Genomic DNA, 17,419 nt, shown 5'->3' with positions numbered 1-17,419 from the left:
TTTTATTAAAAAGGAAAACTCCTAACCTGAACCTATTTTGCACCTATCAATAACATTAAAAATATAACAATAAACAAGTAGGTGCAGGTGAATAATGAATAAAACGATAATGGAAATCCTGAAAAAAAATTGTATTTACACAAATATCCCAATAAATATATCCAAACTGTTATGTTTAATGTTTTACGTGTACAAAACTCCGGCTAGAAATCTTGTGTCATTTTTTCTTCAGCTGTTGTTCTATCGCCTTGAGGTCAGCCATATCACTTTGCATGATCTCGATGAGTGATTTGATGCCCTCTTGTTGCATCAATAAAAACTAAACAGGCAAAATGTTTAAAAACAACTTTAAAAAATTTCCAATTTTGTAACATTCACCTGTTTAATTTCTTGTTGCATCGTATCCGTCATTTTATAAGCGTCCAGATTTTCCTGTGTCGCTTCCTGTTTGTGCAGTCTGACTTGTGTCAAAAGCTCATTCAACCTTCCCTACATGAACATTAAAAAAAATTAAATTGAATTTTTAAATTTATTTTTTTTAATGGCCTTATCAACTTTGGATATAGCCAAGTAACATGAGATTAAAAAATTAGAGGGGGGAAGGGTTGCACAAAAAAAGGGCTGGGGCGAGTGGGATCTATCGACTGGCATCTAACTTCTCAACTACTGCAGCCCCCCCCCCCAAATTTTTACACTAAAACAAATGAAAATGTCAAAATAAAAGTAAGCTTACACTAAACTGCGGTGCGTTCAATTGATTTTGAACACTATCTAATCTGCTCCTCATAACTTCTTCTTCTGGTTGGAGAGCAACACCAATATTCCTCGTGGCCTGCTGCTTCACCATCAACTGTAATAAAAAATTAATTAATTACGATTGAAATAAATTTATATTGGAAAAATTCTACCTTTAAAATTCTGTGATCAATTTCAACAATTTTTTGCTTAAATTCTAACAGTTTCAGCCTTGATGATTCATTTTCGCTTTTGAGGTTCAGTATTTCCTCTGCGATCTTATCAATGAATGCCTGGTGCCGCTTTGTCTGTTCAACTTGACAATGGTAACGCCATTTGACTTCGCCGTAGCCCATAATCGGCACGGGGATGAGATTCTTAGGGTCTGGGTTGTTTGCCTGTGCAGTTTTCCATATGACAGGGTCCACGCCGGGTGGCGGGACGCTGAGGTACTCTTTGATCTGCTCTTCGTCCGGCGAGTTGATCGGATACGCTCGGCAGACACCCATATTTTCGAGTTGCGACTTCTGGGTCATTTGCATCAAGTAGTTTGTTAGATTTGTGTTTGATATTCGTTTTGTCTGGCCTTGAAAAAAATATTGCAACATTTTATAAAATCAGAAAAACTTGTTTTTAACTAAATCTGTACCATTTGGAAATTTTTCTTCAACATAGATGAAAACAATTGCCGAATTGTCTGACACTGGTCTTATATTATCCACATTAACAGCAAGATTAGGCTTATTACCGAGTACTGCAGATAATGATGATTTCAATGCATCTTGCTGTTTTCTTTAAAAACAAAAATATTCAAAGGCTCATATTATAACATTTTTTTTTTCAAATTTACCTTATGTCTTCCTCCTTTTTATTGAATTGCAATGCCACTAGACCGTCCTTGGCGTCAACAGATGGTTTTGAGCTATACGCTATTGATTTAAATTTATAAAAAGGATTGGTTGAAGTATATTCGACAGGTGGGATGTTTGTATTGTAATAACCTGTGAAGAAATATTATTTCATTTTAAAAATGTCGATTCATTTTTTCTTAGAATTTATTTTGGCAAATTTTATTACCTTTGCCCGTTCCCCAACAAGCCTGTAGAAAATTCAGCTTGGAAAGCGTTTTGTCGTGTTCATCACCAAACATAGCACAATTGAAAACAGAATTCGTGACCTGCTCCACACCAGATTGTTGTTGCTGTTGCTGCTGCTGCTGAAGTTGTTGTTGTTGTTGTTGACCCAGGCCTACACAGATTGATTAGTTTTATCATAACATTTTAAAACAAATATGTAAATTTTTTTACCTTGTCCTAAAGAACTTCCCAGCCCAAAGGTCGATTGAGTCTGGCCAAAGGGTTTTAAACCGAATGATGAAAGTGCTAAAAATAAATTATTGCGTTGAAAGAAAGTTAAAAAAAATTACTTTAATGATAAATGTACTGTTTTGCTGGCCGAAGCCTGAGAATAATGACGGGGCTGATGTGGTAGTTGATGGATAAGAGCCGAAGCCGAAGAAACTCGAGGTGGTCGGTGCCGGCGCGCCAAAGCCAGAGAAGGTCGTCGTCGTCGTGGCTGATGAGCCGAATCCACTAAAAGCAGTTGGCTGGGATGTGGCAGTCGTACCGAAGCCAGTGCCAAACCCTAGTTGAATTGTCCAATTACAAATTTTAAAACTGCAAACATGTACAATTACTTACCGAAACCGGTTGATGCTGTCGTCTGAGCATTTGAACCTAAGCCGAAACTGGGTGTTGAAGTAGTAGCGGGAGCCCCAAATGTCAAATTCGACCCAAATTCAGCAGCTGTGAATATGTTTTTTATTTTCGTTTAGAAATTCCAATTTTTAAATGCTTTATTTTTTAATTTATTTTTACCAGGAATTGTATGTAAAAGCCTACTTTTTGATAAAATATATAACTTGTTATATTCGATTGAAACTAAATTAAAAATTATGAAACAAAAAAGATCAATTTCAAAAGGTTTGTAGCATATCTGCACAAATACATTTATAATAATTTATTTAAGCAATATAGGCAAACACTGAAGATGCAAAAGCCTGGGATTAGAACTCAGTCTTTTGTCTAGTATCTACTAAAAAAAATGACTCAAAATATACAGGCAATTTCAGCCCAAATTTTATCTAGTTTTATCCTGTATCTATTCGGTTTACTCAAATAGAGCGATGGAATATTTTATTAGCTCTATCATCCCCTACACAAGCTATAAAAGCACTGAAGAAGCTAGTGAGATTGTTAAAACTAATACGTAAGATGTAGTTAACCAGCTAATTGAGTGGTGTCGACTTAAAAAAATTGAGTTGATCTAGGAAAGGAAGAAAAGCTCATGGCAACAATGATCTGATAAATTCCAATGATACTCAAATCATTGCAATCGACAGGTGAATGTAAATATGCCCATTAGAAATTAAACTCAATTATCCGTTATATCTATATCAGGCATCCTTATTGTTCACTAAGTTAACTGAGCATACAGAGTTCCTTCTTAGACGCTCAAAAAATTGCACACAATTCAATACAGATTTATTAAAATGAAGTCAGTGTAACTTGGTTAGAAGCAACGAAGTGTAAAACATCTTTCAACTCCACAAGTTACAAAACAAACACACTTTTACATCATCATCTAAGAAAAAAAATGAAAAAAGAAAATAAATATATGAATGACAATAATAAAAATATACACATAAACTTAAAGATAAATTAAGCTGTTTATATTATAATGTGCATTGGGCATAGCTAATCGAAGGCAATTGTGGAAGGGAATTAAAATATGAGCCGTAGAAAGAAGCCATGAGCCAAGATGTGAAAAGTGCAAACCAGAGTATGTTGGAACAACAAAATTACCCTTATTGGGTACCAGAGCAGAGGAACAAAGAGGAGGCTGGTAAATTGGCAAAGGAAAGCTCAATAAGGGCACCGATCCGCCCTGAACCTTTTTGTGGCATACCAACTTGCCAAAAACATAGATCTATCAGACAATGGATTAAGAATAAGGACTAGACACACTGCAGAATCCGGAAAGGAAGAAATCTTAGATACTGCCAATAAGTGTTCTGATTATCACATCGAGTTTCTTAAAGAACGGCTAGCGTAAAATAATGTATTTTCAGAGGAATAACTGTGAAAAAGGATGGTGACCCCCGGCTGCTGTGGTTCAGAATTCAAGGGGGTTCTTGAATTGCTGAGCTTGTTTCTATTAATTCCGCTCAAGACGATGGTAAGGTCTTGGTACTCACGTCTGGTCTGGGGGGCTGCAGTAGTCAGACTCTCGGCTAGTAGAACCCATTGGTCGTGGGTTCGATTCCCACCATCGCCACAGGACTTTTTTTCTGACGCCTAAGGGGACCAGTGGCCAGAATGAAAATTGACACGGCATTCATCAATGGAAGGTCTGCGGCAGGATCAGATCTCAGTGACCCTGACTTTGGTCCCAACCCCCTTCGAAAACGAGTTTCTTCTATGGAAGAACACCACTCCAACAAGACCAGCTAGGTCAGTTTAGCCTCCAATATAATCAGTCTTGCATTTACTGTCCGAAACGTCCAACTATTCATTCAGGGTGTTGGAGTACTCGATATTCCTCAGCCTTTACACATATTGTGTAATAACTACATACACATATTGATGGTCGATGAAGTACTCGATATTCCTCCATCAGCCTTCTCACACTACACATTCACGCCAATAAATACATTTACTCCCAACACACACTAAATCAGAAAACTATCAGTATTAAATAAAATAAAACTCCCCCTGTTTAATTCAAGAATCAAACAGGGGACCCAGATACACACTGCTGTGCTTAAGCACAATTCTCATATCAGATGGCTTTCCTACATGCTTGCTATAAGGAGCCAAAGACCAATTTAGTTGGGCAATCAAGCGACTGTTTCCATGCTGAAAACATATGCAGGTTTTGGGCCAAAAGTAAGCGTCAATGTGTATACCTCGTATCTATGCTTAATCGGGCAAGGGCCACCTATCAACAGTACACTTGATGTGTGAGATTTCAGCAGATCTGACTCACCAACAGTGCCACATTCTTTTATTTTTTAAAGCAGCTTTAGCTTCAGAGGGCTGGATTAGGGTGATTAAAAGTTGGAACATCCTGGCCTAAGTTCAACAACTATGTTAGGTCTATTAGCACATCCATTGGGATGCATAAAAATGATGACATGTGAAGTAGACGCCTATAAAGGCAAATACTATGATCACTCAATATACACATTTTAAAGAAATTTATAGCATATTACACAAAAACTTAAATTAGACAAACACATAGAACTATATATAAGACTTGTTATACATTATAAAAAAAATTTAATATATATATATTTTAGATTATTTTCCACCTTTTTTTTAGTAAAACCGTATTTTTTTAACCACCACCCAGCAGGTTGGGTAAAAAAATGTGCAGCGTCTCACGTTTGTGTGAGAGCTTATTCTCTTACGTTTGGTTGTTGCCGCCTGGGTGCCGAAGCCGAAGCCGGTCGCGCCTGTCGAAGGGGCAACGCCGAACGCGGGCGTCGAACCGAAGTTGAGAGTCATTTGTCTTTCGACGGAAAATCAGCAGCAGGCGGACAGCACTCAGCAGCTTCTGCTTACGACCGAGCCGAATCAAAGATTTGTTTTCCTACCTGACGAGAAGGGCAGGTGCTGTGAGGTTACTTGCCGCCAACTGCATCGTTGCTGAGCAGTGACCAGTGAGCACTGCGGTCGGCTGACTACACAACCGAAGAAAGTCGTCACCCAAAGCTGGTTAACTAAACACTAAACAATAAAATACAATCAAACCATAAAAGTCTTTTTTTGTCTTTTATATTTTTTTTTTATTTATTCATATTCATTTTTTCAAAGACAAAAAAAAAAGACTAGTTGACTACATTATTCCACATCATCAAACATTTCAAAGATGAATACATCTAGTAAAGATTTTAACCCACGAACAGTCAAGGCACGGTCTTCAAAAAAAAAAAGCAAAATCAGTTGTTACTGCCAAGCTTTCAGCCTATTTTAAGGTCATCACCAGAGCAAAAAAATGTTAAATCTCCGTAGGTATACATATTATTTATTGATATATATTGGGTTACAGTCTTTGGCAATGTTAAGATTGAGTCGGTCTTCAAGGAAATTTGAAATCTCCTGAAAAAAAACTTAAATATGTCAATCTGTAGACATATTTAAGATTGTTTTGCACTGATGATGACCTTAAAGTAGGTCGAAAGTTTGTCAGTAACAACAGAATTTTTTCTTCTTCAAGATCATACCTTGATCCAGTGTGAAAAACTGGTCAATACTTCTAACATTGAGAACAGAGATTTTATCATTTATTTTAAAGTCATAAACAAAAATACCACTGATTATGTCAAAAATATAGACGATTTTAACAGGACAAGAACGAGATTATTTAAATTAAGTTTAAATAATAAATGCATGGGCAAATAAAGATATCTGGTTCATAGCAAAATGCTTGAAAAAGAGCCTAATACAAGTCTATGTTCTCTCGAAAATTAAATGTACACACCCCAAAGAAAAGGAAAAAAAGGACTATTTGACTACATTCCACATCATCACATATGTCAAAGACTATAGTGCAAACTAACAAGTACATCATAATCAGATTAATTATATACAGTTTAGAAATGTTAAAATTGTACAAATGCAAGACTAAAGACTATATATGATATACATGTGAGCATATAGAACACTCCTACTTAATTGAAGGATGCCACTCCTTGGTTCCATGTAGAGCTTTTAGGAATGTCAGCCATGACTATTGCCTTGAGCAGAGAAACAAGTATTTGGAGTTGATATGTCCTCTGCTGTTGTGAACCCTCACAATAAAGCAGAAGAAATTCAGGTCCAATCAAGACCTCTGGGGCTCTGCTTTCTAATAATTAGGATTCAGAGTTGGACCTGCCTTGCTTGAATGAAAAACAAGCATAATACATGTCAAAATTGGGGAATTTCTCATAAAGGACTTTTTTTTTTTTTGTTACATCCACATCGCCCCAGGTCTGGGGCTTGCAATGTTGCCCAGAAGTCCCCCCTCATCACACTCGAGCACCAGCCGCCCTACCACAGAAATTTCATCACTTAAATCAGATTTTACCAATCAATTCTGTTTCCCTTAAAAATTCAAACAATCTTGATATCATTGTTTCCCTGTCATTTAACCATTCGGGAAGAGAAGCGGGCAGCCCACTGCTCATGCATGCTCTTCTATATTTCTTACATTCTAACAGTATGTGCTTGACTGTGGTTAAAACTCCACATGTCAAGCAGATAGGCAGAGGTCCGCGTGCCATCAAATACCCATGTGTGAATCACGTGTGCCCTATCTTGAGTCTCGCAAGTACACATTCTTCTTTTCTTGATAGTCTAGCTGAGGTGGTCCATAGTCCAATGTCCGCTTTAACGGTTCTTAGCTTGTTTTTTCCAATATTAAGCCTTTCTAGTTGCCATTTTAATTTTGTTTTGGCCTTCACATACGTAAGTCTTTTTGCAGCACCACTTAATTTATGACCCCTCTGTGCACTTTTTGCCGCTTTGTCTGCCTCAACGTTTCTAGATATCCCGCAGTGTCCTGGAATCAACATGACAGTGACTTGTAAATTTTTGCAGTAAAAGTCTTTATGGCAGAATGAATTTCATGTACATGTGGGTTTAAATAACTTTTAAAGCACGCACTGCCAAAAGAGAATCATTACAAAGGATCTATTTCCTACCACCTAACAAGAATGCGGCATCAACCCCTTCTGTGCTCTTGCACCCATCCGTGTAAGCGAAGGTTGCACTTTTGATTTTAAGGAACTCATAAAGGAATTTTAATTATAATATACAATCAATGACAGGTAGTCAATAAGGAATAAAGAAACAACTCATATTTTTAAAAATTAATCATTACTGTTTTTCTTATGTTAATAACTATGTTTAATTTAGAAACATTTCTATCCTTTAATTTTCCTGTGAATTGTCAATATAGACTTAATAAAGTGGTAAATTGTGTTATTATTAATCCAGCTGACTTTGATATATTGCCCAAAATAAATGTTAAAACCTCTATAAAAATTTAGAGGTTGCATCATCATATGGTGATTCCTTTGTCCCAATAATAGGATAATCATGTTTTCTAAGCGTAAGCTCGCTTTCCAAAAAATCAGAAATATACGGGTAAGTTAAACAATTTATTTTATTTCGTTTAAAATAAAAATATATATATCACGAGCTTGGCAAGAATGAGTCTAGCCACTTTATTTCTTTTTCTTTTTCGGTCATCACATTGCGAGTTTCCAGCTTTTGCTTTTCTACTAAATCGTCTATGGTCGAATCCTCTAAGGGGACGGCGTTTGCCATGTCGGCTTTGGTCAGGCGACGGTTCACTTTGGGGCAGAGAGCGCAGGCACCACGTTCGGCCTTTTCGAAAACTCGGCCTTCCAGTCCAAGAGAGGCGCTCTCCATCTTACCTCGCACTTCGTCTACAACCCTAAAATGAAACAATTAAAATGTGAATTTTTTTTGTCGATTGTTGACTACCTGAGTGCGGCATTGTAATAAGCGAGTGTGAACCCGGCTTTGAACCCTGCGCTATACCCAATATCGAATCCGCTCTGGAACGAATTCAATCTACCCGACTCAAATCCTTCTCTGAAACCGTCCTGAAATTAATGAATGAATAAACGAAATTAATACAAAATCCAAATGATAAACCTCGACTGTTTACTTGTTTGATCGGTTCCGTGACCTTTTCCCAGTTTTTAACGCTTATTTCTAATTCTTCGTCTTTTTCCATGTTGACTGGCAATTTTAAATTTGTGGGCTAAGCACGTGGGCTTCATCTGTCATCTAAGAAGATGCACAGATACTTCTCAGTTGTCACTTCTCACTATGTGGTATGTTGCAATTCATGAATGGTTATAGCCTTCTCATTGAGCATTCTACTCAACGATGCCACTCGCTACCTAGCGAATTTTTCATTAAGGATTTGTCACAAAGCAGTCGCCCTCTGTTTACTGGCTTTTTTAAAGAATTTTATTGAATAAAAACCTATTATTTTTTTAGGTTTTAGGTTTAGGTTTAGGTTTTAGGTTACTCATACAAGCAGTACAACACAAGCTCAAAAAATATATGAAGTGTATAATATATATATATTTATTTAGGGCAAATTCACATGTGAATAAGTGCCATCAACCCTTGTTTGCTTGAAAATTCCATTTAAATGTTTAATTTGTTAATATTTAAACAATTACATTACATAAAACTACAAAAAAAATTTAAGGATGCAGAAACGACACAGAAATACTAATTATTTGATAGAAAATGTACAGCGACAAATTATTCACACTCTCTGGTTTAAAATTATTAGTACATACTTGGATACACCATACGAACTTATTATGGAATCTGAAAAATTGCAACCGCTAAACATAAGACAACAAAATAAGCACCTGCTATTTTCTTATAAACTTTTCAATATGATCGACTGTCCACAATTAATCAATTGCTTAATTTCCATGTTCCACAGTGTAATACCAGACATAATTATTTTATATATCAAAATATTATTTTCAAAATCTAATTATAATGATTATTTAGAGATCGTGAGATGCAGTCTGGTGTGTTATAGGTTTAGACAAATATTTTCTTTTTTGTGCGAACGTTTCGATCTTTATTGAATGAATACAATGAATTTATAGAACAATGTACCCAATATAGAAATTTGAGGTTTAATCAGAGTATTTGTACTCATTCAAAGTAGTGTTTTCTGAGGTGTTTTGTTGGTGAGATATTAATCTCAACATACAACAGCGACAAATCTACACAGAAAACACACACTTTGATGAGTACAAATACTTTGATTAAACCTAAAATTTCATATTCATATTTATCATTCATATTCATATTCACATCGTACATGTATTTGTATAATTTAAACATTGTTAATAAATCTCAGGTCCTGAAGATGATCTCAATAAAGATCAAAATATTGGCAAGATTCTAAACCTACGTCACACCAGACCACATCTCACGATCTCTAAATAATCATTAATTAATGATCAATAAATACTCCACATTTCTAATTATAATACAAATTATTTAAAATTTAGTCCAATTCCTTGATTTATGGAAACAAGTAATAAACTTCCTTTACATTGTAGCACTTTTTAACTTTTCTCAAGTCAATTTAAGCATTTCTTAAAAAATATTCTTCATGTCAATTACGTTGATTTTGTTTATATATTTTGTTTATGTGATCTGTTGTTTTCATTAAATTGTTATCATTCTTTTTCACTTCCTGTATATTTGTTTATACATTTCTGTTATTTAATTTGTTTAATTAAATTTTTATCATTCCTTTTCATTTCCTTTATATTTGTTTATATATTTCTGTTGTTTAAATTTCTTCAATTCCTTCGTACTTATTTTATATTTTTATATTGTGTATTATGACACAATACTTAAAATATTTTATTTGTGTTTATGTTTAGGGATGGTTAGGGTTGGTGGGGGATGGTTATGTTGAATATGTACATATTTTTAATGATTGTCAAGTATTCACTGCCATGCTCAAACACAATTTTCATATTGGGTTAAGTTTGTTATATTGAGCAACATGTGAACATATATGTGGGCTTTGGCCCAAATGTAAAGTTCATGTGTCAGCCTCACATGGCCTATTCTTAATCAGGTAAGGATCATCCCTCTTCTACGAATCAGGTTCTCAAGGGCCACCTATGGACAGTGCTCTTGATATGTGAAAGCTTTTCTGCCAATCCGGCCCATTAACAATGCCACTTATGTTAATCCTGTTCTTTATTACACTTTTAGGGTCAGAGGGCCGGATCATGGTGATTAAGTTAGGAAATTCAAACATCCCGGCCTTATTCAATTAATTAATTATAATTTTATTTCAATAATTGATGTATTGATGAGGGTTGTGGTCTATTTTATAAACAATTGTAATTTGCCAAGCTTTTGATAATTTATTGGGTTTTCTTCAGGGCTCTACAATAATATTAATTAATATATGTTTAATATCCATTTCAGAAATTTAATACAGTGAGTACTCAAATATATAAACCAAGAGTTTTAGATCTACCACAGAAATATGTAAGCTCATGTTAAAATCCTGATAATTTTTAAATCTTGAAACTTTTAAACTAAAAATAAAATCAAGTTTGCCTGTTTTTCAGAAAAGCCCTTATGTATCACTCCTTGGCAAATATGAAATGTCGAGGCCGACTGAGCAGACGGAAAAAATCGAAACGGTTTTCAGAGCTGTTGGCAACGCCCTGGGGTTTAAAGTTTGTTTAGCCCGGTGAAATTGCGATTTCTTGTTTTTACGATTGACTTTTTCAGGTCAACCAACGGACCAAAAGTGACGAGTTTGAAGCGATCCAAAGGAAAGAGGATTTGACACAGTCTTACACGAACAATCTCAGGATGCATCTTGTACAGAAAGCAATTAAAACAACAAGCGCTTATGATGGTGACGGGTCTTATACTGCAACTGTAATTAATTTTTCTTGCAAATTCACGCAGTTGTTTAGCATAAAAATGTAAAATTATTAATTAAAAAAATTAGTATTAAGAATGTAAATGCCATATTTTTATATTTTAATTTCTATACCAGAAAATGGTATGAATTTCTTTAAACTTAAAATAATTGATATTTTCTTTTGTTCTGAATAAAACCTGTAATACAATTTTTTTTAAAGATTCTTGCCGCTGCGATGACCAGTCTTGTGATCAAATCGCTAGAAGAAGGTAGCGACCCAAAGGCGCTCAAGAAGGGCATCAGCTACGGGGTTGAAATTGCCTGCAAGTACTTGAACGAAGTATCGTCCCCGATCGTCGTGCCGAACGAGTTGGATCAGATCACCAAGACTGTCACCAACGGGGACATCCCGCTTGCAGAAGCAGTGACAGATGCTTTTGTTGAAGTAAGTGTGTTGAAAGTTTAAAAGAATTGTGTTTTGTATTATCTGCCTTCAGGTCGGGCGGGACGGATGGATCGAGGTGGAGGAGAGCAAAACAGGCTTTGACCACCTAGAGAAAATCAAAGGAATTAAAATTGACAGTGGATATGTCTCACCAGTGTTTAATAATGATGGTAATTAACTAATAATTTTAATATTCTAATAAAAACAAATTTTATTGTACTATCCTTTTAATTGTTTTAATATATATTAATGATTGTCAAAATAAATAAATTAATTTTTAGGAAATAAAGTTTTGTATCATGAAATTTACGTGCTGTTAAGTGAAGATGTTTTATCGACAAAAAAATGCATTCTGCCAGCTGTGACTGCTGCCACAAAAGAACGATATCCTCTCCTGATTCTTGCTAAAGGTTTTGACGACGAGGCATTGCAGACACTCATAAAATGCAGGTATTTTCATTTTTAAAAAAATCCTTAAAAAATTCATTGCACTTTCTTGTTTTCAGGCAACAAGATAAGATGCGTATTTGTGCTGTCAAGACCCCTGATTTGGACGAATTTGGAAAAAGGTTGTTACTTGATGTGGCAATCTCCTGTGGTAAGTGCATTTTGGCGGTGTGATAATTTTTTTTAGTATATATATTTTTCCCACGTAGAAGCAACAGTGTTTAGTGACCAGTCATTAAAAATGCTAGAAGAAATCAGGCCGAAGCAGCATTTCGGCCTAGCTTGGAGTGCTGATATAACAAAAAACCGGACCATTATTACAAGCAAAGCTTCAGTAATCTTATATCCATCTAAAGATAATGCTATAAAAAATATCAACTTTTTAATAAAAAACATCTTAAAGGTTAGAACAAATAATGGCAGAATTAGGAGGAAGATCAGAGACTTGAAGTCTAAAATAATGCTTGAGGAAAATCCGCAAGAAAAAGAGTATTTAAGAGAACGTCTGGCAAGATTTGTGCAGAGGATGGCGGTAGTTAAAGTCGGAGGGAAAAATGAAGTAAATGTCTCCTCATGATTTAATTAATTTAAATTCTTACCACTTTAACCCATTGTTCAAAGGAGGAAATAAAAGAAAGGTGCAAGATTGCCAGAAAAGCGATCAGTTCTCTCAGGGCGGCCTTGGAAGAAGGAGCAGTACCGGGTGGCGGCTGTGCCCTCGTAAAGTGCCTCGGCTTCCCGCAGTTCACCAGGATCACAGACGATTTTCACAAAGGGCTGGATATCGTAAGCAGGTCGTTGTGGGTCCCTTGCATGGTGATCGCGAAAAACGCCGGCCTCAACCCGACTGAACTGGCCTTCAGGGTGTACGAGCTGAGTGCAGATGTAGGCTTTGATATGTGTACCAAAAGATTTGTCAATATGTTTCACGAGGGTATATTGGATCCGACTAGGGTTTGTACATAATTTTTCAATCTAAAATATGATGATTTTTTAAAATTATTATTAAAGTTAAATGAGTTAATTTTATGATCTATTATATTAACTATTGTACTTTGTTTTAAATAGGTTCTAACTTCTGGTCTTGCGTTTGCTGCTGATGTTACAAAGAGTCTTACCAATGAATTTCTAGCAAAGCAATCCGAACAGAAAAACTAATCTTAATAATTAAAAAATAAAAACTTAATAAAGGCTGAAAATAATTTTTTAAGTAGTAAAATTGATGAAAAATTATTCATTTCTTTCAAATCTTCATTTGCTCTCCTAAATTCAAGTATGTTTAATTTTTATAAAATTGTTTTACTTTAAGAAACAGTTAAAGTGAAAAAATATTAGCTTTAAGAAAAAGATTACAGATGAAAAAATTAAAAAGAAATAATTCCAAAGCAACAAACCTTAAAATTGGGTAATGTTTATGGTCTTGTCCTCCTGTGACTGTCCCATACTATACTCGAATTTCATGTAGTGACCATTTTGGTGATGGCACTAATTAATTGTACAGGGTGTTGGGTTGTACCAATAATTAATATTGTTTGGTTCAGAGCATTGTGTTTGGTTATATCTGCCATTTTATGGAGATGTTGGGTTTATATACCACCGATTGTTGTCTTGTGATCCTTCTGCTACCTCCAATAGCATGGATATGTTGATAAACGATCAATTTTACTTGTATTGCAAATCAGAGAAGTTGTCTTTCCATTAGTCTTCAGATTTCTTCTTGTTTTATTTTAAAGAATAAATGCAACAAAGCAATTATGACTCATAACAATTTTATTTCAAATATGGGACTATAAAGCAATTTATTATATCACAGCTCCTCTGTTCTGTTCCCCAAACACATAAAGCAGTATTTCAGACTTTGCTGGCAAACGTAATAATCCTTAAAAGGTGGGACGAGGACCTCTGAGAGCATTTTGTTCAGTTCGATAAATTTTGCCATTGCTTTTTCTATAGATCCTTCCATTGAAAAACTTTCCGCTACTTTAAAGCAGCTCTCTGAATCCTAAAAAAAATTATTGAACGTTCATACTCCTTTTATTTTTATTCTTATACTTACTTGTAAAACTTTGAGGCCTTTGAGAATGTTGACTTGCTGCCCGCATTTGTTGCATTGTATTAGAAAATTCATGCTATTCACGGGGACGATCACTACGTTGTCGCAGCTTTTCGTCTCGCAGTGGAAACGCAGTATTGAAGGGTCCATGTGGTCAAGCAAAGGCCAGTTCCTTTCGCAAGGCTCACAGACACAGTCGAACCAGTACTGGTTTCTTAGAGTTAATTGACGCTCCTTCTTTGGCATCTGGGTAAAAATCGGACCATAGTTCTCAGCAATCATTTCACCCGGTTTAATTTTTTTAATGGCCCTCACAACAACTGTCGTTCCCTCAAAATACCTAAATTACTTTATAATAGTAATTTTAAAAAATCAGTGAGTTTATAATTATAAAATACCTGATTATTGAAGGTTCGCAAGAATGATTAAATAAAGCTAGTGTAGGATATAAACCAGCTCCGAGAAATATACTCCTACAATTCTTTTCATTCTTTCCGACCAGCTCGGAAATTTCATGAGCATTGAATTGAAGCAACTGTATATGTCGGAGCAATAAAAAACCAATCATGTTTTCAGCGTCTGGACGATCGGACTCTGTCAGACCTGAAAGATTTTTCTTTAATATTTTCAAATCATGAAGAAATCGTTATGTTAACACCTTCAAAATAACCAGCTGCTATCAACGAAGACAACAAAAATAACGCCATGAACGATCTGTGAAGTAAATCTTCACTCGTCCTTCTGTTTTCATGCGTGACCAATTGATAAACGGTCAAGTAGTTCATGCCACAATATTCTTTGTCGAGCCAAACTCCAAGATCACCCTTGAAAATATAGAAAGTGAATTTTAAACCAATTTTTCTAACGATGAACAATTTATTATGCTAAAATTTATTTTTACCTTTAGATCTGTTTTTAGAGAAAGGAAATACTGTATGGGATGCTGAGATATGATCCTTAAAGCCATAAAACAAGTGACGGATGCTCCTGACTCCCACAGAGTTTTTAAAATTTTACACTCGACACCATGATGTGTTTTCATTGCAACTTTACTGCACTGGTCGCTGCAGAATCTCACATTTGCACATCCAGGACACGGTTCTCCGCCTTTGACCCTATAAAATTTACTTTTAGTATTTATGACTGAATTCTATATTTAAAAAAAAAAATTACATTTAATCTGAGACAATGCTAAAATTAAAAATATAATTTGTTTAACCTGGTAAAACAGTTGAAGCAGTGGGTTTTTGAGTTTTCATACAAAAGTACAGAGCAGTGAGCTCTTTCTCTTAAGATCACATCGCCTACATCGATCTCCTGTTCTGCAACCGCAAACCGCCCCATCACGTCGTTGTACTGCATCGTCACCGATTCCGCAGCAGCTTTGTAAACCTGGTTCCTCTTGTCAGGCATTTTGCTGTGTCTTTTACTCTTGACTGTTGGTTCTGCAGGGTATTCCATTTTTTAAAAATTGATAACTCGGCAATCGAATTGCATCAATTACCATCAACAAGTTTATTCTTGAGCATCAGTGCTGTCATTATTTCTATATCTTTCTGCTTTTTCATCTTCTTCTCCGATGGCAGCTTGGCATCATCGAGTGCCACAATCGTTTCTCGTAGGGCTGACAAACCAGATTTGTGTTGTTTTAAGGCCAATAGGCATAATGCTTTTCTTAAAATCAAGTACACTTTTATTATTGTTGAAAAATCAATCTATTCCTAAGTTCAGATTGTATTGAGAATTACCTGTCTTTTATTTTAAAAAGCAACTCTTTCGGATAATTTAATGAGGATGCGATGTCGATGTCTTTAATGGCAAGTTGATAATACTCCAAATGGTAAAGTGCGGCAGATCTGTTTGCACGGATTATCGCCAACTCTCTTTTGTCTTTATAAAAAAGAAAAAATGATAATTATCTTAATTTATATAAAACAAAATTTCTTTTACATTTACCACCATTTTCTGGGAACTTGAGGATACTCTCGGTGTAGAGTTCTAGGGCTTTTTTGTTGTCACCTTTTTGAAAAGCCTTGTTGCCCAAGTCTTTCAGTGCTAGAGATTCTTTCTGCGACTTGGCATCGTTTTCACTCCGGATCGGGAATTGAAGCGTGTTCCTCTCTCTGACGAAGGCGATCCTCTGACAATCGGTCTTCAAGCCGGAGAACAGCTTGAACTCCTCTGGCGTGATCTTGTTTCTGAACTGTTTGTAAAGCTCCTTGAAGAAGCCTGACTCTTTTCCCACAATGTCCTTCATCTCAATGTGATCTTCCGAATCCGGCCAGTGGAGGGCCTCATGCCATGCTCAAAGTTAAAATTAGATCTCGGTATTTATAGATACATAAACCACATGTCCTTTTCTATTTCCTTGTTAATTATACAAATTATTTTGTTTTATATTTATTCATTATGATAAATGTTTATTATATAAAATAAAAAAGTTTAATACAGACACAAATTTATACATCAGTTCAAATTTTTAATTTTTTGAATTATTAGTATATAATTTTCATTTAATAAAATTACTATCATTCATATATTTTCTAAATATTTATGTATTAATACTTTATAAGATTGCCACTTTTGTTAGATGACATTTCGAAAATTATATAAATAACAATTATGTACTAAATTTTAAAAATCAAAAAATCATTAAACAAATGAAAAAAGTTAAGACCCCAGGTAAATAAAATTTGATTGATTGTGATAAAATTGATTGACTATATTCAACAACTTAGTGTTAACTTATAATAATATTGAAAAAAAAAATTTAAAAACTCAATTATTTGGCTTTTGCAATGTTAATAAACTCAAGTATGTCTACATATACAGATCACGTTGGGAGTCCAACTAAAAAATATATATACATATACAGTAGATTCTCATTATGTATCCGTATTTTCACTTGTCTCCACCTACTTCAGCTTTTTAGGCCTAATAATTTTTTCTCAATTGTTTCGATGTTATGTATAGGTTGATGTATGTACCTATGTATATATTGTTTTCCTAAATGGAATTAACTGTGTTACTGTTAACGTTCAGATTTGAAAAAATCTGAAAATTCTTTGAAATCTGAAAGGTGTTTCCTATATCTGTGGTTCACGTTATGTGCGTTACATATCCCCCATAGATAACGAGAATCCACTGTACATTCATAAGTAATAAAATCAGGCTTCCTTTTTTAGAAAAAAATTTACATTATAATATATTGTTACATAATG

General features: G+C 35.0%; 4 protein-coding genes across 4 annotated transcripts; 1 reads left to right on the top strand and 3 right to left on the bottom strand.

The window, feature by feature from the left end:
* Positions 1–112: 112 nt before the first annotated feature.
* Positions 113–5,446, bottom strand: LOC106666383 (nuclear pore complex protein Nup54). Its single transcript, XM_014393554.2, has 11 exons — positions 5,207–5,446; positions 2,436–2,540; positions 2,179–2,379; positions 2,043–2,117; positions 1,813–1,983; positions 1,586–1,736; positions 1,385–1,527; positions 909–1,321; positions 734–850; positions 379–489; positions 113–319 (listed from the first exon to the last, which is right to left on the bottom strand). The coding sequence occupies exons 1-11, from the start codon at positions 5,301–5,303 to the stop codon at positions 218–220; spliced, it is 1,686 nt and encodes a 561-aa protein (XP_014249040.1). The 5' UTR covers positions 5,304–5,446; the 3' UTR covers positions 113–217.
* A 2,198-nt stretch (positions 5,447–7,644) lies between these two features.
* Positions 7,645–13,355, top strand: LOC106666409 (60 kDa heat shock protein, mitochondrial-like). The gene is made up of 12 exons (XM_014393598.2): positions 7,645–7,928; positions 10,803–10,865; positions 10,949–11,059; positions 11,115–11,267; positions 11,474–11,698; positions 11,751–11,868; positions 11,980–12,148; positions 12,205–12,296; positions 12,355–12,479; positions 12,549–12,704; positions 12,767–13,099; positions 13,214–13,355. The coding sequence occupies exons 1-12, from the start codon at positions 7,881–7,883 to the stop codon at positions 13,301–13,303; spliced, it is 1,683 nt and encodes a 560-aa protein (XP_014249084.1). The 5' UTR covers positions 7,645–7,880; the 3' UTR covers positions 13,304–13,355.
* LOC106666411 lies at positions 7,924–8,680 on the bottom strand. Its single transcript, XM_014393599.2, has 3 exons — positions 8,479–8,680; positions 8,292–8,413; positions 7,924–8,241 (listed from the first exon to the last, which is right to left on the bottom strand). The coding sequence occupies exons 1-3, from the start codon at positions 8,545–8,547 to the stop codon at positions 7,977–7,979; spliced, it is 456 nt and encodes a 151-aa protein (XP_014249085.1). The 5' UTR covers positions 8,548–8,680; the 3' UTR covers positions 7,924–7,976.
* Positions 13,356–13,897: 542 nt separating the features above from the next.
* Positions 13,898–16,522, bottom strand: LOC106666423 (SET and MYND domain-containing protein 4-like). The gene is made up of 9 exons (XM_014393615.2): positions 16,155–16,522; positions 15,947–16,088; positions 15,703–15,872; positions 15,418–15,643; positions 15,100–15,313; positions 14,857–15,022; positions 14,597–14,801; positions 14,202–14,538; positions 13,898–14,147 (listed from the first exon to the last, which is right to left on the bottom strand). Exons 1-9 carry the CDS (start codon positions 16,453–16,455, stop codon positions 13,953–13,955), a joined length of 1,956 nt encoding a protein of 651 aa, XP_014249101.1. The 5' UTR covers positions 16,456–16,522; the 3' UTR covers positions 13,898–13,952.
* Between the last annotated feature and the right edge of the window lie 897 nt (positions 16,523–17,419).

The sequence above is a fragment of the Cimex lectularius genome, unplaced genomic scaffold, assembly GCF_000648675.2.
Source record: "Cimex lectularius strain Harlan isolate CLEC.00 unplaced genomic scaffold, Clec_2.1 scaffold124, whole genome shotgun sequence".
Classification (NCBI taxonomy): Eukaryota; Metazoa; Arthropoda; class Insecta; order Hemiptera; family Cimicidae; genus Cimex; species Cimex lectularius.
This window is presented reverse-complemented; position numbering and strand designations above follow the sequence as displayed.